General features: G+C 33.6%; 1 protein-coding gene across 1 annotated transcript in view; it reads right to left on the bottom strand.

Annotated features, from left to right (window-relative positions):
• Positions 1-22,259, bottom strand: part of LOC130054244 (uncharacterized) — a 51,749-nt gene that overhangs the window by 28,897 nt on the left and 593 nt on the right. The window contains exons 3-4 of the mRNA XM_056163282.1: positions 6,246-6,406; positions 3,935-4,166 (exon numbers count right to left, since the gene is read on the bottom strand). Of these exons, the coding sequence (XP_056019257.1) occupies positions 3,935-3,962 (28 nt within the window). The 5' untranslated portion in view covers positions 3,963-4,166; positions 6,246-6,406. The remainder of the gene's footprint in view (positions 1-3,934; positions 4,167-6,245; positions 6,407-22,259) is intronic.

The raw sequence follows: 22,259 nt of genomic DNA, 5'->3' as shown, positions 1-22,259 counted from the left end.
TATTGGGGTCATATACTAATGGGACATCTAAGATGTCAAGTCATGAACTCCCCCAGTAAGTTCCATAAAAATGCATTACCACGAACTAATATATAAGTCCAATCTATGCTAGTGTCTATGTTATTTTTGTTGTTTCTTGATTTGAAAAGAGATATTACAATATTTTTGAGAGAAAAAAATCCATTTGACCACATCCCCTAAAAAGGCTTCTGTGTTTACTTATATTTCATACATCATCGTTGCAATTACATGCAAAGTTGTGGTTGTCGTAGGGATCCGGGTTAAAATAGGTCCCCAGTACCCTTTGCTTGTCGTAAGAGTTTACTAAATGGGTCGTCCCGTCGGATGATACTGCAAAATCCGAGGTCCTGTAAAACAGCAGGTGTGCACGATAAAGATCTATCCCTGCTCAATGGCCGTAGGCGCCGAGCATATGCCTAAATTTTGCAGCCCTTCACCGGCAATGGTGACGTATCCACACGAGATTAACAATTTTTGAGAAGGACGTTAAACAATATACAATCAATCAGAAAATGATACAATTCATATGAATTACATACAAACACCTGAGTATCAATATGACACAAATCACAAAATGTCTATCCTCAATGCATCACAAATGCGTATAGACATAAAGGGCCATATATAGTATATGTAATCGCAAAACTGAATTGACACTGTGTGAGATAAAACATTGATTTTGAATACCTCATTTGTTTGCAAAAATTTTATTATGTTCGTTGGAGCATCACTGAATGTTATCCATAATGCGCAACACTTCATACACTTATCTAGTCTATGTATATTTAGATATATCTACAGATCTATTTCCACCCTTTCTATCAAATATATAAAGAGGAAAACATTTTTCACACGTCTATTTCCTTTAATTTTTCACAAAAAACTTTGATAAGTTATTTTCTGGAACCTACTCTGCATTGAGAACGACTGAAAATCAATGATCAATTTGTTTTTGAGATCTTGCGAACTACCAAATGATGAGCATATGATAAACATATACTTACCATCTACATTGTCATTTGATTCGAACCTTACACTTTCTTCGTTGATGGTCACCTGGGTTTCTACACCATCCACAACCAAATAATACAACATCTTGAAGCACCTTCTATGCGTAACTGAATCGGGTTAGGATCACCACCACCTTTATATGAATTCCCCGTCCTTATCAGTATGCATTGAGTACAGCATTCTTTAATAGTATTCAGCAAATAAAAAGCAATATCAGGTAAATATTTCTATCCTGTATACAACTGCATGAATTTGAAACATCACATTGAAAGGCAGTGACACGTATTCTAGTACGTACATCTGGTCAATTCGACAAATAAAAAAGTTCTGATCATTATTACTATTATTTCATTTTGTCATTTTTGTTTTATAAAAATATTTGATCAACAACAGCTGAGATAGGAGACTTCTCTCTTTTTATGATCCACTGTAGAAAATATCCCTTTCAGAGGGCACTGATGTGACTCATATAGATAGATACTTGCCGATGCTGTGTCCTGTTCTCAAACACTTGTGTGCACAACTATCTATTTTGTATTGCTTATGGGATTTAAGAGATTGATCTCTGCTTGTTATCTCTTGAAAAAAATATTTCATGATCGGCCCACTATTTAAGAGGATCAACGTTTTGTGTTCCTTTCTTTTCTTCGAATTTTAGGGGAAACAAATGATGCCATTGATATAGTTTTTTTTCTAGTTACAACTGTTTCGGTAGGGAGTTTTGCCTTTAGATTTGCAAGCATATTTCAGGGACCACCAGTGCACATCAATTCCGCCGAGCAGAATTAGCATTTTAGAATTTTGCCAACTAATCCTCATTTGAAATATTTCCATGCGTCCAATATCTAAGGGGGCGGCATGTTTAAGTACAAATTAAGGTGTAATGGAGATACATATGTAAACGGTAGGGGAAATGAATATCCTGGTCACGGCACCATATGTAACCGGAACCGGGTGATCGAATGTCCCAAAACTCTGTACACTGACTCTAGTAAAATGTTCAACCTAGGTAAGGTAATTCCTGAACTATGGTCAACACGTCAGAATGAGAACACCAGTAAGGAGTTTACAATTTATTAATGATATAGGGTTGATTTATCCTGTAATTCATAACAAATAACAAAATACATAGAAAAATAACAAAGTGTAAAGTAGTATCATAATTGAAATAATCAACAAAAAATGGAATATCCCGAGTTTTGAGCATAAATCAATTGAGTCAATTAACAACAAAAAAGCAATAGTACATGCATGAGCATAATCTGTAAGGAAAACTAAACACTGTGATGGTGTAAAAATAGAAAATATTTAAACCATGCCCCCACTGTGCCTCCATAATACTGAAAACTTCTAAAAATAGAAAGAGAACGAGCTACATTTTGACCTGCTAAGAGTATACCTTTAGATAAATTATTATTGGCCCTGAAAAATATTTTTTTAAATTTATTGTTTGCTTAATCTCCATTTAAAAAATATCCCTCTGTTTTTTTAACTATGACCTTTATCCGATATATCCGACTGGTTATGTGTAAATCCAACGTGGAAACATCCATTTTACTTTTATTTTGGATAAGTAAATGTAAAAATACCAAGGTTTTTAAAGGAAAACTAAATAAAAATTAAAATAAAAACAAAGACCACTGTAATTTACTTTTCGTACACCATTATCAACAGGGAAAAAAGAAAACAAAGGGGATGAAATTCAAAAATAAAGACCGCTGTAATTTATTTTTCGTACACCATTATCAACAGGGAAAAAAGAAAACAAAGGGGATGAAATTCAAAAATAACAAGCATGGCAATACACAGTCCCCCAACCGGTCTAAAAAATTACTGTACCACAACAAAATTCAAGTTTATTATGTAGATTATGGTTAATGGGAAAATTGAGGAACCAGATTAGGGATGGATGGTAATCAACTACTATTCAGGTACAAAAGCTAGATCAGGAAAGAGACAAATGTAAAATCAGGTTTAGGTCTTAAACCAAGTCAATGAATTGTGAAATGTAGGTGATCATGAATAATTTAGCTTCATTCTTGTATAACTATGCTAGAAGTTCTAATGAGTGTGACACGCTTATCTATAGAAATAAGAACTTTGGATGTAAAATTGAAGCTTCTGTGGATGAGATTTCACTAGTTCTTATCAACGTTGTGGAGGCTAATTAAAATGTACCAAATGTCAAATGAGTATCTGCAAGCACAATAAAAAAAAATCGAAAAATCAATAATTCACACTATGTTGTTTTTCATCCAAGGGCCGAAACGCAACGAAAAATCAAAACAGTTAAACTTTACCTGTAACATTTTATGGCAAAGCAATGTACCAAATATGAAATGCATATCTGGAAGCATAACAAAAAAAATCCGGAATCTGATAATTCACATTTTTTTCAAAGGCAATAACTTAGTAAAAAGTCAATGGACCGGGGAATAATTGGAATTTGGTCTGTAACTTGTTATTGCAAAGCAATGTACCAATTATAAAAATGAATATTTTCAAACGTAATAAAGATAAATCCGGAAAACTGATAATTCATGCGATTTTTCTAAGTCCAAAGGCCATAACTTTGTGAAAAATCAACGGACCGAAACGAAATTAAAACTTGATATACAACTTGTTATGGCAAACAAATGTGCTAAATATCAAATGAATATCTACAGGCACAACTAAAAAACATTCGGAAAACTGATAATTCACGCTCTTGTTTTAAAAACAAGGTCCATAACTTAGTGATCAATCAGCAGACCGGAGACACAATTTAAACTTTATCTGTAACTTATAGCAAAGCAATGTACCAAATATAAAATACATGTATGCAAGAATAAAATAGTAGTGCGGAAAACTGATTTGCATGGCTGACGTACTAACATACAGAACGGACAGATGGAATGCAAACCTAAAGTCCTCTTCAGCTTCGTCGACATAAGACAGATTATGAAAAGAATATAAAATGGAACGTATACTTAACAACTAGATGATAACGTATATATGTTTAAAAAAATTGCAAAAACAAAACACACAAATGATTATTTAAAATTTTAAGTTTATTCAAGCAAGAAAACCATGAAGGCACCTGAGTGCCAGTTTACAGGTAACTTGAGAAGACCTGCACAGCGTCCAGTTTGTACCTGAAGAATAATGAATAGAAAACATTTTTAGAGAGTTATGAAAGTTGATGATTGGAAAGTTGTTAGATCTCTCCCGTCCTGATAACTCTCATGGATAAGATTTGTGTTCCTTTGTTAGCTGACCTGTTTCTATATTCATATGTAGTAGAATTTATTCAAAAACTTCTACGTCAGAAGAAAAAAATTCTTGCTGTCGCCTTCAATTCGACATTTAGATATATCGACGAGGTTTTGTCTATTAACAATAACAATTTTCATTTATATGTCAAAAGACACCACAGAGTCGTCCACTTCTGCTTCATACTTAGATATTTTGATGAAAGTGGACATTATCGGCAAACTGACAACTCAACTATGACAAACGGGTTGAGTTCAACTTCTTCGTCGTGAACTTTTCATATCTATGTAGCAATATTCCATTATCACCTGCATATGGTGTTTATATCTCTCAACTCAATACACAAGAGCTTTTTCTGCGTATGGTCAGGTTTTAAATTGAGACAAGCTACTGACAAACAAGTTGATAGTACAGGGGTTTGAACAGCCTCGATTAAAGTCGTCATTTCGCAAATTCTATGGTCGTTATAACGATCTAGCTCATCAAAACAACCTATCATTACGTCAAATGCTGTCTTACGTGTTTCACACCGATTGTTAGGTTGTTCTTGGCACACTGATTTTAACTATGGATAACTCGGTTTACCTGATGAGGATATAGGGTTCATGGTGGGTGTGACCAGTCGACAGGGGATACTTATTCCTCCTAGGCATCTGAACCCAACTCTGGTTTATCCAGGGGTCCGTGTTTCCCCAACTATCTATTTTGTATTTCTTATAGGAGTTTTGAGATTGATCACTGTTCGTTATCTTCACCTTGCATATATATATATATATATATATATATATATATATATATATATATATATATAAAGGGAGAGAGAGAGAGAGAGAGAGAGAGAGAGAGAGAGAGAGAGAGAGAGAGAGAGAGAGATGAATTGGACGTATCCTATATATATAAAGCACAAACAAACAATTATAACACCCAGCCTTACGTTTACCCCTAGGATCTAAACGATACATGTGATAATCAATTAATTAATATATATATATATATATATATATATATATATATATATATATATATGATAAAGAAAAATTAGAACGCCGAAAATCATTTTCAATCTTCAAGAGTTATGACATTAATGCTTAGTTACACAAATTATGACGTCAAAAGTGACGGATTACTGTTCTCATGTAATACTTCATAACGTTATATCATAAAGTCATAATGATCTTTGTTAAAACATCAATACAATCAGTGGACACATGTACTGTTCCATTGATAAAACGTTCGATGTTTTGAAATTAACAGAGCGACAAGTGTTAGCACAATGAAGACCCCTATATTATATACCTCCCTTATCGTAATGCATGGGTCTAAATTTGGGGGCTGCACATACCGCTGTTGACCCCTTGATAGAAGTGGAAAATGATCTGATACTGGTTGTATACCACATTAATAGAAAATCAATTTATACTTTTGCTGAATTTCACACAATCAATCCAAATTTGTTTTAAAAAACAACTAAAATTCAACCATTATATCGAAAATATTTTTTTTTCAGTTATTGGATTTAATGTTACAACTGATTTTAGATTGTTTAATATCCCCCTATTACCAAATGAATAAAATATTATTAATTATGAAATTGAAATTACCTTATTTTATCAAACAAATTATCAAAGGCTAGATTTCGTGATAAAATGAAAATTTCATTCTTTCAGTTTCCCCCAATTACCAATTTTTGTGTTTCAAATAAAATCAAATGATATGAACAACAATCCAAGAATAGTGAAATTGGTAGTTCAAAGTTCTTTTGGAAATTTGTTTTGGGTTGATGTTCGTAAATGTACTAAAATGTAGCGTATGCTTTTTCAACTTCCAACTTCAAGATTCGTTCAATACATTTTCAGTTGTTGTAATATTACCTTTAGAAAGTGTTGTAAAATATCTGGACTTTGTCATGCCCAAAGTTGGTATAATCGAGTTTTTTTATTCATATATGCAATTTTGCGTACCATATTTGAAGAGTTGGAGATTCCAATTCATACTTCTCCCCATCTAACATTGCTATTCTCTTTGTCATTGACACATCATCTTTTGTATCATCTAGAATTTCTGTTAGTTCCATAGTGACTCCTCGGACGTGTAAAACATCCATCACATTGCTTAATTCATCCTGAAAATAGATGCACAATGAACTGAATATCGACATACTGAGTCTTATAATCTCATATATGTGAACGTAGATACACTTTTTCTGCATTTATATTAACCGTCACAAATAAATGTATACCGTTTAAGGTTAAATTGAGCAAATCCAATGACTTGATCAATTTGATTTATTTCTGCTGACAGTCAATAAAACAAAAAGCAATATTTGCCAGATTCTCTTTCTTCATTAAAGCTCGTCATGTCATCAAAAAGATAATGAAGATTGTGTCACAAATGGAATAAAATTATACAAAAGGCACATAGTTCACAACTAATCATGCAAGGTTTAGAAATATCATCAACATCACTGGAGTCATCCTCCTGTTTATTTATTTTAGACGATTAACAGACAAGTTCTACAACTTATATCAATGTTTCTCCTCGGCATGGATATTGGTGTGAATATGTCTATGATATGAGAGGAAACTTGCGAGTGGAAACTGTAATATACGGATGACACCTACGCATCCAAGTCCGGCAGGTCATGTTCCACTTATACATGTAAATTAAATAATCTTTAAGATCTGTCCTAAACAAAAGAAGGGGGTTACTGATATTTAAATCTACTTTGAGCGTTTGTATGAGAACAATTTGTATCTCAACAATGTAAAAAATATGGGCTTCCGTATGACATCATTACGTGGCAGTTATATATAATTAGATCACGAATGTACTTTAATAAGAAAAATGAAAAAGTATAACACTACCCGGGAGTTTAAACATTGATATAACTGGCGATAATAACGGTAAAATATCCAAAGTGTATCAAAAATGCTGCTACAAATGATTATTAAATACCTAAATACGAAGCAATCTCAGTGTTTTACACTCAACACTTATGTGCTAAAAACGTTTTCATAACATACAATTCTAGCATCAAATTCAATGTTCATAAGATTTTAAAACTATGCAGAGCAGTGTTATACTTTTTTTCATTGTATGACAGAGGAAACTTGGACTGACATGCCAAACGAAATCTTTTTCCCGCTGAATGATATTGTCAATGAATGGAATCGACATAGATGTATTTTCATAATAAAAATGATCAAACTAGGAAACAGTAATTTCAATCTCAAAATTTCTAGAAATCATACAAAATTAAGAGTATGGAAACACATAACTCTGGACATACCAGAGGTGCGATCAAGTGTCTAGGAGGAGTAAGCATCCCTAGTTAACCGGTCATATACATAAATTCTCCGTCAGCAACATATATTCCATGAAATATATATTAAGTACTCTATCTTTTGTCGATATTTACATGACAAATTGAATTCTTTACTTGTGACACCGTCACTCTACGTATAGTTATGACGTCATAAGTTTACTTTCAACTTGATCAGATACTAATTAGAGTACAATAATAAAGCATTTTGTGTTTCTTTTTATCTTTGTAAATGCCTGTTTCCTAACATATGTGAGTAAATCTTACCAGAAAATGAAATTGGAATAATATTTCACTTAGTGATATACATCCCACTTCTGGTGCATGTATATTCAGGGGTCCGTGTTCATACATGTTAATGTACTGATATTACTTACGACTTCACATTGTTCGCGGACTTTATCTCACAAAGATTTACAGGACCTGCCTTAAGATTGATACTCGTGTGATGTCATCCTTTTATGCAAAAATCTTTATTGAATTCCCTTTTACGCATCATGAAAGGCGAAGATGACGAACAGTGATCAATCCCATAACTCCTATAAGCAATACAAAATAGAGTTGGGCAAATACGGACCCCTGGGTATACCAGAGGTGCCTAGGAGGAATATGCATCCCCTGTCGACAGGTCACACCCGCCGTGAGCCCTATATCTTGATTAGGTAAACGGACTTATCCGTAGTCAAAATCAGGGTGCCAAAAACGGTCCAACAATCGGCATGAAACACGTCAGGCAGCATTTGACCCAATGATGGGTTGTATTGGCAAACTAAATCGTTATAACGACCATAAAAAATGCTGAATTTGATCAAGACTGTTGGAACCCCTGTACCATCAACTTGTTTGTCAGTAGCCTGCTTCGATTTAAAAACTGACCACACGAAGCTCTTGCGTATCGAATCAGTTGAGAGTTGTAAACACCATATGCAGATGATAATCGAATATTGCTGCATAAATACATGTTGGTTTGTTGACGATGGAGAAGTTGAAATCATCCTGTTTGTCATAAAGTTGATTTGTTAGTTTCCCGTTAATATCTACTTTCAATAAACTATCTAAGTATGAAGCAAAAGTGGACAACTCTGTGGTGTCTTTTCTTTCGAGTTCACTGGGATATATTGAATCGACAAATGAATGAAAATTATTATTGTTAATAGATAATACATCGTCGATATATCTAAATATCGATTTGAGGGCCACTGCAAGAGATTGTTTCTTGTTGCGTAGAAGTTAAATTTATATATCAGCAGATTTTGTTAAACTGTTGACGTTAAACATTCCTACATTTTATTTACAAGTTTGTATCTTATTTTCATTATTTTATTTTACAAAACGTTTGACTTTCTGATATTGGTCTTTACTCTACAGTGGGGTTAAGGTGTCCCGAGTAATATACATGTAACAAGTAATAACAGCATATTCAAATTAAATGAACATTCTTCCAAACGTCGCATAATATTACTAAAATCGTTTTTCAATACATAAACATTGTACCACATTGAGAAAACCCCTCGCTTAACCATTTCGTCATCATAAAAGTTATGTAGAGGTATTTTTATCCACTAGACATTCAGTGGTTTATCAGCTCGGCACAGGTGAAAACTGCACTCAATAATTTATAGTTGGGCTTGATATGTTGACAATTATATGATAAATTTAAAAACTGATCCCGACCGGTACAATATCATCTCTTATTTTGCAAATTCCATAATATCGACACAAATTTTAGGCTTTTCCCACAGTAACCGCCAAATCTTATATAAATGAGACAAAATATCCTAACTTCCATATCAAAATCCTAAATCTGCAACTAGTTACCTTTAGGAATATGCCTTGATCGAAAAAAAGTACTGTCATCTTTCACCTGCGCCTACTCGATATGTTGACACATTGATTTCTTTATTCTAAATAACTATGCATATCGAGGGCGATTTCAAGGTCACAATGTAATATAAAGATTGCTTTAGTAAATATTAAGCAGACAATATCTTCCTCTGTCAAGAATGGATTGATCATGTGAACTAAAAATCAATACGAGTCATCTACTCCTTATGTTGTACCAGTGTACCAAGTTTGGCGTCAATCAAGCAAATAATTCGTTAAATATAGGAGATAATATATTACTATGTCCAGTTTAACCCTTGGCCTTTGACCATATCACTTCAAAATCAATAGTGGTCCAACTATCTATTTTGTGTTGCTTATAGGAGTTATGAGATTGATCACTGTTCGTTATCTTCACCTTGCATTGAACAAAAAGTATATTCCGAAGTCCAGTTTAACCCTTGCCCTTTGATAATGTGGCCTCAAAATCAATAGGGGTAATCTTCTCCTAAAGATGTACCAGTGTATCAAATTTGATATCTGTCAAGAAAAGGGTTCTCAAGATATTAAGCGGACAGTATATTCCAATGTCGAGAGTAGATTGACCCTTGACCTTTGACCTTTTTACCCTAAAAACAATAGGGTTCCTTTTCTACTCATAACCAACCCACATATGAAATATCATTACGATCAAGTGAATGGTTCTCAAGATATTGAGCGGGCAACATGAGGTCTACCGACCGACCGACCGACATACCAACATATCGACCGACCGACAGGTGCAAACCAATGTTCCCCTCTTATTTGAACCGGGGAGGAGGCATAATTATGATAAATATAATACCCCCGCGATATAACTATAGACCTATACGTCCGTGACGTACTTTTATATTGTGATGTCATGTAGTGTGAAGTGCACTGAGGTACAACATTTTATGTTGTTTGTTTTAACTTTACTCGGGACACCTTAACCCTGCTGTGTTCTGTTTTTGTATGTCTTACGACTTAAAAAGTGGCAACATATACATTTACTTTGCTTATCAATTAAATTAAGCTATATCAAGTGGGAAATAATATAGTTTTTTCACTTTGAACCATTGATATTGATGAGTTTTATGAGGGTGGGGACCTAACTCTAGTGGTAGCGTTGAGAAGCGTGAGAGTTAATCACTCCACTACCTGGGAACACACAAGTATGCATACATATACGTATATTTAAAGATTCCTTTAAAAAGAATTCTTCTAAATATACATTTAATGTCAAACTTTGGGTACTTACATTAAAAAAGTGAAGACAACAAACAGTGATCAATCTCATAATTCCTATAAATACACTGTAATTCAAAATGAGAGTAAGACAAACACGGACCCATCAACGCATCAGAAATGGAGACTGGTGCCTAATTTTTGACATTATAGACAATTGCTTCTCAACAAAATCGGAAAGCGGAAACATTCATATCTAGTGATCAGTCATCCAAAAAATAATTACTTGTTAAACACCACTCTGGTTGTACCCACAAGTACTCTGAAGTTGAAATAAAAATTATGCTGGACTTCCTCATTGACACTATATTCACAGTCTTTGGTGATCAGGTCTTCCAACAGTTTGTTGGAATTCTGTTAGTCACAAATTGTGTTCCTATGTTAGCTGATCTGTTTTATATTCTTATGAGGCAGAGTTTATTCAAAACCAAAAATCTTGCTGTGTCCTTAAATGCGACATTTAGATATATCAACGATGTTTTATCTAATAATAATAATAATTTCCATTCATATGTCGGTTTGACATATCCCAGTGATCTCAAAATAAAAGATACCACAGAGTCGTGAATTTCCGTTTTATACTTAGATATTTTATTGAAAGTAGATATTAACAGCAAACTAACAACTCAAATTTATGACAAACCGGATCATCTCAGCTTTTCCATCGTCAACTTACCATACTTAGGTAGCAATACTTCATTGTCCATTGCATATAGTATTTATAACTGCTTCAATAAGCAAGAGCTTGTTATACGTATGATCAGTTTTAAATCGAGGCAGGCTACTGACAAACAAGTTGATGGTGCAGGGGTTTCAACAATCTCGTTTAAAGTCAGCGTTTCGCAAATTCTATGGTTGTTGGTTTATCCAGGAGTCCGTATTTGCCTACCTCTTTATTTTAAATTCCTTATAGGAGTTAAGAGATTGATCACTGTTCGTTACCTTCACCTTTCATTAGAGAAGTTCCTTTGAGCAAGCAAACTTAATCAAATGCTATTTCACAAGATGATACAAAACACAAAGTTTTGCATTGCTGTCTTACCATATAAGTCGTTTCAAAAACGTGTTTGAAAAACTGTCGCACAGATGCGGGTGGAATCGTATCGAAAACACGAAAGTAGAAAACATCTTTGGTTTGGGGACAAACATTCTGGAGGTGTCTATCAGGACCTTCCCATCATAGATGCCATGGCCGCTGAGGAAATTCATATCCCAGAACTTCCGGTTATAGACAACTGTAACATATTGAAGATCTTCCTTTTACATTTTTAACTATAAGTAGGTCAAACAGTTTTTCTGACTTTTTTGTTATGGGTACATATATTGCCCTGGAATTTAGTCATGTACTGGTACGTTAAGGCAGGTTATAAAAATCTTTCCTGGGATAAAACCCGCGAAATAATGTGACGTCACAATAGAAATAAATATATCACTAAGTATATATTAAATTCCGATTTTATTTTGATGTAAGTTTTTTATGCATAAAATAAACCACGCAGCTACTAAGATTCATAGAAATACGAAATGTTATACTGCTGTGGCATAATTTGTGTCTGTTCAACATGAAAGTAAACTGATGATGTCATAATTGTACATCGAGTGACATTGATACATGTAAAAAAAAAATTGATTTAAAGTATACCATATAAATATGGAGTATGGGAAATATATGACTTGGTATATATGAAATTATGTGAAAGACTGAGGATTCATTGACATTATGAAGGTATATAAATTTCATTCATTGACAGGTTTGTTTAACGGGGAAAACATTCATTTTACCATGTCGATCAGATTTTTCTCTATCGCACACCGAAATAAAAATGCAAAAGTAACACACTACGCCACATACTCTTAGATACTTTTTATGCACAGTGTGAAAGGTCATAAACTAATGTACACGGTAATTACTAATATAATTGTTTGTTATCAAAAATGTCAAAGAAAACTGCATAGCATCGGCGTTTAATGTGAAAAATAGGCTATATGGTTCCGTGTTTAAATGTTTGATAATCATTTTTTACTGAAAGCGGTAGGATTCTAGCAGCACTAAACTATGGGTGGTTTACCGTCACTATCACCAGTTAGATCAATGTTTGAATCATGGGGTAGTATGGTACTTTTCCATTTTTTATTAAGGAACATTTGTGATCTATTTATAACAGTCATATAATGACGTCATATGGAAGCGCATATTTGCCATGTTGTTATGATACAAAATGTTCTAATTTACAGAACCAAAATAGTCTTTAAAAGTTAGTAGTTCCCTCCCTCTGTTTAGGACAGATTTTAAAACCTCTGCAGTTTACGTGCATACATGGAGTATGACCTGCCTTAACATACCCGAGTGTAAGGTTTCTCTCAAAGGACTACAAGTTCAGTTTGTACTTCAGCTGGATTAGTTTGTCTGTCCGTGACCTACATTAGGACTAAAACAGGTCAAACGGTTTTCCGGACTTTTTTTCATTATTGATACAAATAATGCCCCGACATTTAGTCAGAGGTCCTCCTGTTTTCTCCTGAGATTATTAATTTCTAATTTGTAGCATTTGTTAGTATGAAAGGCGAAGGTAACGAATAGTGATCAATCTCATAACTCCAACAAGCAACATAAAACAGAGAGTTGGGCAAACACCGACCCATGAATATACCAGAGGTGAGATCAGGTGCCTAGGAGGAGTAAGCATCCCCTTTCGACCGGTCACACCGGCCGTCGGTCCTATATCTTGATCAGGTAAACAGAGTCATCCGTAGTCAAAATCAGTGTGCCAAGAACGGCGTAACAATCGGCAAATCTAATCATTAAAATTTCCTCGAATTTTTCACAATATATCCATCGTAAATCTAGTTAATTAGTTTTTCATTAACAAGTGTGACCGGTTGACAGGGAATGTTTACTCCTCCTGGGCACTTGATCCCACGTCTGGTGTGTCCAGGGATCTCTGTTTGCCGAAATATCTATTTTGTATTGCTTATGGGAGTTATGAGATTGATCGCTGTTTGTTATCTTCTCTCTCTTGTTATTTATATTATTTTTCCTTCCAATTTTTGTTCTTTTCGTATTCTATACTTTCATTGATGCGTAATTCATTATTTGCCAGATAGAGCGAGACATACGCCACACAAATCTAACAAGACATTAGTTGTTCTTAAATCTTTGTAAATTATAAAGGTGTCTGAAATTTAAAAAAAAAATGTTTAAAAATATATACGACTATAACATTTTTAATAATTTTCATGTGCATACTCATACTTATAATGAAATGTTTTAAATGATTTTCTCAACATTCTCAATAACTGTACAAATCCCAAATAATCCAACAAATTTTGCTTTGTCATACATGTAATCAATTATTAATAAAGTCAGGAAATAGTAATGTATTTTCTGCATTTTCTTTTCATTGAAAAATCCTAATGACGGTGCTTATTTCTAAGTGTAGACCGATTATTGAAAATGCAATTAAAACTGAAGTCACTAAACATTAATTCAAATATTCAATATTTAATTTTTACTCTAAAATAACACGCTACTATAAATCAATTTGCAAATAATATATCTTGCATCAACATCGTTTGATTATATATATATATTCAGTTTGCTTTCACTACCCTTTGTTTTCAGGTGGAATAACTACAACTTAGTTCAGATCGATCGTTTTGATTAATACATCATTATCACGAAGGACGTTGAAAAGGTGTAGATATTGCAATTTGAACGGATTTCTAAAGTTGAATAGGTGACTGGTTATTACCTGTATCAGGTGTATAAGAAGTGTATCCAGTAAGCTTTCTATCAGCAACAAAGATCTCTGTCTCGTTGGTTTCAGGGTTACGTCGCTCGGTGACTCTGATATAGGAATACATGTAGTATTGTAACCTTTACATATATACATGTATATAGGATATAGAAACATACCCCTGAGGATTGTGGTTCAGTTTGTGAAAGTCTTATAGATTTTATTGTGTGTGTCACAATTCTGTTTTCACATAATTCTCGATAAATTTCATGGTTCTTACTATTTAAGAGCAATACTCTGTAACGACCAAAATATTGCCGCACGCACTGAAAAATTCTCCACTATAAATGTCACCATTCAATTGAAATACATAAACTCTTTAAAAAATGCTGTTACATCTACTCTGAAAAGTGACTCGTTTCCATAGTAACGGGCTATTTATATAGAAAAAACAGGAAAATTGAAGTTTTGGGAATTTTTCACTTCAGTTTAAAATATAACAAATATTTGACTAGGAATTTTATGCTACATGCTGAGACAAATTAGTAGCAATCTTTATCAGCATGTAAATTTATCTGGAAATGGTATAATTCTTGTAGCACAGCTCATAATTCAGGCTCAAATTACCAACATTTAGCAGTTTTACTGTGTACCTTGACGAACTCCTGAGCAAAAAGCCAGCCATATGAAAGATAATAAAATATAAATTTAAGAAGAAAGTAAATAAGTTATATAATACAGATAAAAAAATCAATGGGCAAATGATATTTTATAATAGAAATTTGGCATGGAAAATATGAATTTGTTGAATTTTGCACATTGAGTTATCTCCCTTTGCGGAATTTCTAATGTAGGAGATAATAAGTAGTGGTATTGTTAACAGGAGGGAAAGGAAAGAAATGCAGAAAACGTGTTTTTAAGGGTATTTTAAACATCTTTGACCATTACTATATATGTACTTGGATGTTTTCCAGTGTGAAGGAGTTGATAAATACACACTGCGTGTAGTGAAGAGTGTTTCCTGGTAAATTAACGTCATTAAATATGAATTCAAAGCTCAGCTTGTGTGTACATTTATATATATGCACCCGATTTACGCTGTTATATGGTTCGTTCTGCATTTTCCATTTATTGACGGAAGCTCGCAACCGACATGTTTATTTACCAAACATTGCTACTACGAAAAGTGTATTCATGCCAGTTGGAGAATACAAGTTTACGTAAGTACTGCTTGTAGTTTGATACATTGATAATGTAACATTACCTCACAATAACAAGTTCTGTTTGTCAGTAAATTAGTGATCATGGTAATGCATGCAAAATTAATTTTATTTCACTAGGCCAGGGTGAAAATATAATACATATTTTCTAAAGGAGATAGCAATGGTTTTGAAACAGAAGGGGGAGGGGTAAAAGAAGGGGGGTGGAGTTGTAATCTTAAACTGACAGGTTTATTTAACATTAACAATGTTAATTTCACCTACTTCTCAATATGTAAGGTTAAATTAAATCTGATATATTCCAATAGTATCCCAAATATTTCTTCATCACATACATTAAAAACATTGTTCATGTAAATTATGAAAAGGAAACTTTCAGTTTCTATCTCAACCCCTCACCTCTCTCTCTCTCTCTCTCTCTCTCTCTCTCTCTCTCTCTCTCTCTCTCTCTCTCTCTCTCTCTCGTGATATAACAACAGTCATGATAATGTTTTAAAAAAGAAGAAATAATGTGTGTAAATGAATTCAATGACCACCTGCCTTTATAGTTTGTGATGAATTTCATTACATTTTGACAAATTGTGCGTTTCTTTTCTAGCAATAGGATCTGTGTTGTAAAAAAGAGATTCTAGGGAATTTATCGAATTCAAGTGACAGCAATGATGGCATGGGAAGTTTATAGTCAGCTGAAAATTGCTACAAGGCAGTGTTATATATTTGACAGAAGAAATTCGGATTAAGTTCTTTAAAATTTGTTAAGTTTTATGATAATTTTAGGTCAATATTTACTTTGAAAAAAATTGGATGTAAAGCTATGAAATTGAAGTCTTAATATTTAATGCTAAAAGAAAATAGCAGATATATATGTACCACTATCTTTATGTTTGTGGTACTCAGTGTTAAATCTAATAGTTAAAAAATGTATCTTTAAAACTGATTTTGTTGAAAGGGTTGCTATGGCAACTTATTTGTTTTTCAATTGATATGTTGATACCTCCGATTCTGAATTAATTTTATTTTGAAGTTGAATTTGAATATTCTAATAGTTGAAACTGGCTGGTTTATCAATTCATTATTAGACATAATTATATCGTTTTTTCAAAGAGTTTTGTTGCCATAGCAACCGTTTTAAAGTTATATTTTGATTTCTTTATGTCAATTTCACTGTTGAAAAATTAGTAATCAATCATTTTGATAAGATACTGTTGTGATTATGTGCATTCAATGTATTCAAACTTTGATAAAGAAGGAAATTTGAAAATTTGAATTTTATGCATTTTTTGTATATTTATAGAATTTTCGTATATGATTTGCCCACTGATTTTATTCCATAATATGCAATACTGAGGTCAGTTCTATGCAACTATACTATTCATATTGTTGTACGGTGCTGCCTTTTCCTGTGAATAGGTGGTGAACATAGCAATCTTCATCAATTTTCCTGCACTTTACAATGAGCCGTTCAGATGTGTTTCCATGACAAAGTTAGCTAATTCGTTATTGTTGATTAAACTCAAACTTATGTGAATTTTCAGCTATTGATATGTTAATTTACCTATACTGATTTCAAAGATAGAGAAGAGTTACTGCTAATTTATTTATTGGGCTTGTAAAAATGTAAGTTTTTGCAATTATAGCTATGAATTAGAGTACCCCTAAGGGTAAAAATCCACTGCCATGGTTCCATGGCAACCATGCATCACAATAATAAAATATGTTTGATTTGTCATTTTGTGGGGTATTTTCTTTAATCTCTAAGTTTTATCAAAATCTGAGACCATGCGTGCCGGACCCCTTCAGAATTTTTTTGGTCGTTACAGAGAATTGCTCTTAAATTCTAAATTTTCAAATTAATTGTCCTACATACAACATTCTTAAGGAACTATAAATATATAAATAAATTGCAGTCCCAACTCTATTCCGATAATTTCAACATTAACTTCGTCATTTCTGTTTAAATTCAGAATATGATGATGAGTTTCAAAAAAGTTTAAAACTTTGGACTTCTCTATATTAAGAATTAAATTATAGTTCCAAAATTATAAACATTTTAAGAGCAGAATGGTCACAGCAAGAAATATTGATAAATATGTTGTCAATGGTTTTATTACATTAGGCTATTGTATATCATTTCGTTGAAGATTTGTTACGAAGACTTAATCATACTTACCATAGTATGTGTAGATTTGAAACAGTCGAATGCTAAATTTCAAGTGCATAAGAGTTCAATGCATTTACCTTACATCTAAGCAACTATATCCCATTTTTTGCTCTGACTGTTTACCTCCCTAGATGTATATACATGTATATATGTATATCATAAGAATTTACTTTGCGAAGGTTTCCCCCATGAGCGTTATACTATGGATAGGACATGCTTACGGAATTCGTAAAAATATTCTGATACAAACTTTCCGAATGGCATATCTTCTAAAACAACAACATTTCAACTTACCTACACAAAATGTATATAAAAATGGTAGTGAAGAATGGCTATTGATGATGGCTACACAATAATGTGATTTCTGGTGTGAATTTAATTTTTTGACGACTTTTGCAGAAATTATCTGAAACTGTGTTCGCAGAATTGATATATTTGAGCGTGCGTTTCGTTATTCATAAAACGTGGATCAATGTTCAAATGGGACAGATTCCAAACAAAATCTTCCATACTCCTTAAAAAAAGAAGATAACGAACAGTGATCAATTTCATAACTCCTACAAGCAATACAAAATAGATTATTGGGCAAACACGGACCCCTGGACACACCAAAGGTGGGGTCAGGTGCCTAGGAGGAGTAAACATCCCCTGTCGACCGGTCACACCCGCCGTGAGCCCTATATCCTGATCAGATCAACGGAGTTGTCCGTAGTTAAATTCAGTGTGCCAAGAACAATCGGTATGAAACAGTCAGACAGCATTTGACCCAATGATAGGTCGTATTGACGAATTAGATCGTTAGATCTTATTTGATGAAATTTTCATGCATACCTTTGGCATGCATATTAATGACCTCGATATTCTTCTACCATTTTAGCTTAATACATTTATATGCCATCCAATAAAATTAAGACTTAGCAATATAATATATGATGAATGATAGTAACACAATGATGACAATTGTTACGGTGACATAAAGTACCATTCTTAATGCTAAAAAGTACAAGTGTTCGTTTTTACAGAGCATTGATATTTGATTATTCGATCAGGGAAAATGTTAAATGTATTTGCTATACAACATAAAATATTGCCTTCCTGTAACAAAACTTGAGTAATGTACTATTATAATTGCAAATCATTAAGATTAATTTAGTAAGCGTTCTATACTCTTAAATTCCAAAGACGATAATAAAGATGTTACTGCATCGATATTATAGATATTTTCATTCACAATGATATACTTACGATGTGTGGAAGGTGACTTTGGCATCATAAATGTATTTTGTAAGAGTTTCAAACCTGACCACCCACGAGGAGACATCTTCAAACCCAAAACAAAAAAGGAGTTATTGAGTGAAGTAAGCTACATTGAACATTAAACAAACACTCCCCGTTTATTTGGATTTTTAATGGTGACTTAGGAACAAATGCTGTCATGTTTACTGAAAAAGGTTCGATGTGGTATTTTTCATTTACATATTCCAGAACATTCTGACGATTTTGTTGGTTCTTGTTCCCTCTCCAATTGCAGTTCTAGGTAGCAATTAGTCATGCCAGTGGTATTTATAGCAATTATTAGCTGTTTTTGTTAACGATTTATTAAAACACGTATGTCATAAACAATATCCTTACATCAATCAATTTTCAGGTATATTTAGCGGACTTTTTCGTCAAAAACGTAATTTGAAATTTAAGCAAAACTGGAGCATTTTCATTTCACAAGTATATCATTGATGAAAATTTGAAGATGACGAACAGTGATCAATTTCATAAGTCCTATAAAGAATACAAAATTAAGGGCTAGACCATCAGGTGTCTAGAAGGAGTAAGCTTCTCACTTTAGCTATAGCAACGAAGAAGGATGAAAGACTTAAATGGTCCTAATAAGAGCATGTAATTTCCAAATACCATGCACATTTGAGATATTTTTTTCAATTAAAACTTAATCCCGTTTTAAAAACATTGTTATTTCTACCATGGGATTTATGGGATTGATCACTGTTTGTATCTTCACTTTTCATCATGATAGGTGAAGATAATGAACAGTGATCAATCTCATAGCTCCCATAAGCAATACAAAATAGACAGCTGGGGAAACACGGACCCCTGAACACGCCGGAGGTGAGGTCATGTACCTAGGAGGAGTAAGCATCATAAACATTTCAACAGATGGAATAAATTGATGATTTATTGCAAATGTTGTTCCACGGAGAAAAGGTAATTTCTGATAATGCAAATTCCTTATACTGCTGATATAGGATTTCCCTTTCTCCTTTCATTGATACCGTCACCTTTTCATGTTACTAATGTAATTAAGAATAACAATTCTTACTCTTGGGATCCATGATCCATAATTCTTAAAACCGAAGAAAGCAAATGTACATGTGATGCCTATGTTATCATCTATATGTATTCTGACGCAGGTCCATCAGAGAGAGAGAGAGAGAGAGAGAGAGAGAGAGAGAGAGAGAGAGAATTGCTACTTACGTTTGTATCGGGATCGTCCTAGCCAGCGGAAATTCCTATCACACCGAACGGCAAGTTCTGAAATGAATCCGTAGGAAAATGCTGCACATCCAAAACCCAGAAGTTTACGATCGTTGTAGACAGCCATAAGGGGAGATGACACCGTTCTACCTGATATGAATTTCAACAAAAGTGAGATTTAACATATACCAAATTACACCTATATCTAATTAGTGACTTGCTGAGGTATCGATTTGAACCCCGACACCAATGGACGTTTGGATGTGTACCTGGAATACAGGTGTGTTCTAGGTTTTGAGTAGTCGTTTAACATGTTTCGTCAACTGAATCTTAATCACTGACGCTACAAAGAAATGATTGTAAGTTATGGTTTCATGTGGGACACTGTTTTTTTTTTTTTTTTTTTTTTTTTTTTTTTTTGGCTTTCATTTTTTTTTTTTTGTTCATGCAATTAAACTATGACAGGGTTGTCCAAAATTCTTATTAAAATTGACATTACTAGCTTTTTTATCGAATATTCATTCAACAGACACACAATGTTGAATAAACTTTGAAACAAAGTTGATTCTCTATTCTGATGCAAATTTTTGGTTCGTGGAAGAAAATATTCACGTTTTTAACATTGATATCACAATGTTGAATCCACACTGAAAATCAATACTCAGTATAAGTTGTAAAAAGTTGAATAACCTTTTTCACCCAAAGGTTGTGATGGTGGAAATTAAAGGGAGTGTAAATGGTGAAAGCATGATTTCCTTACTATATTGAATGTGATTTGTGTAGTTGTTGTATTTGTTCCATTATCACCTGCATATGGTGTTTATATATCTCAACTGATTCGATATGCAAGAGCTTGTTCTGGGTATAGTCAGCTTTTAAATCGAGGTAAGCTACTGACAAACAAGTTGATGGTACAGGGATTTCAACAGTCTCGATTGAAGTCAGCATTTCGCAAATTCTATGGTCGTTATAACGATCTAGTTCGTCAATACAACCTCGCATTGGGTCAAATGCTGTCTGACGTGTTTCATACCGATTGTTAAGCCGCTCTTGGCACACTGATATTGACTGCGGAAAACTCCGTTTACCTGATTAGGATACGGGGCTCACGGCGGGTGTGACCGGTCAACAGGGGATGCTTACTCCTCCTAGGCACCTGATCCCACCTCTGGTGAGTCCAGGGGTCCGTGTTTGCCCAACTATCTATTGTGTACTGCTTGTAGGAGTTATGAGATTGATCACTGTTCGTTATCTTCACCTTGCACATTCTTTAACAATTAAAAGCATAAGTAAATTAGCCCATACATTTATTAATTCCAACCAATGGATACTATGAAAGCCTTCTAATTCAGGTATGTGAAAAAATAGGAAGAACTGTCTTCACAACTTCCGTTTTGTTAATGATCTGTTTTCTGTTAATTTCACATGTAAAGCTTGATCCACTGACTGGTAGCTCCCATATTTGATATGTCAGTGGTACATCAGCGTGAGTGATAATTTGAACCAGTGACTTGAACGAAGTGCCGCTTAGTAAAGAATGTTTAGATTGCTTCTCTGACAGTCCCTCTCAACAACACTGTGTGTTTGTAATTAATGATTTGCTGCTTTTCACGAAATACGCGCCTCAAAACTAAGGGGAGCATATTTCTTGATAAAATAATTATAATGAATTATTACAACAACACCGTAATAATCAAAATAAAAAAGTTCGTAAAATCTGCTAGAAGTGGATGATGATAAGAAAGCAACATCACAGATAGACATACTCTACAGAAACTTTTTGTAAGTAATGACATTGACCATCTTACAGAACAGACCTCAGTGTTTAAATACACAGCCATGTTGACCATGCATTTATGTATTCAGAATGGAGTACACACGGGAAAACGTCTCATCCAAATTGTTGAAACCTTATTTCTGTGAAAATACTGAATAACCGTATGAACTCTGCAATTAGG

The sequence above is a fragment of the Ostrea edulis genome, chromosome 1, assembly GCF_947568905.1.
Source record: "Ostrea edulis chromosome 1, xbOstEdul1.1, whole genome shotgun sequence".
In the NCBI taxonomy this organism is placed as follows: domain Eukaryota; kingdom Metazoa; phylum Mollusca; class Bivalvia; order Ostreida; family Ostreidae; genus Ostrea; species Ostrea edulis.
Note: the sequence above shows the minus strand (reverse complement) of the source record. Positions and strands in the feature narration are given on the sequence as shown.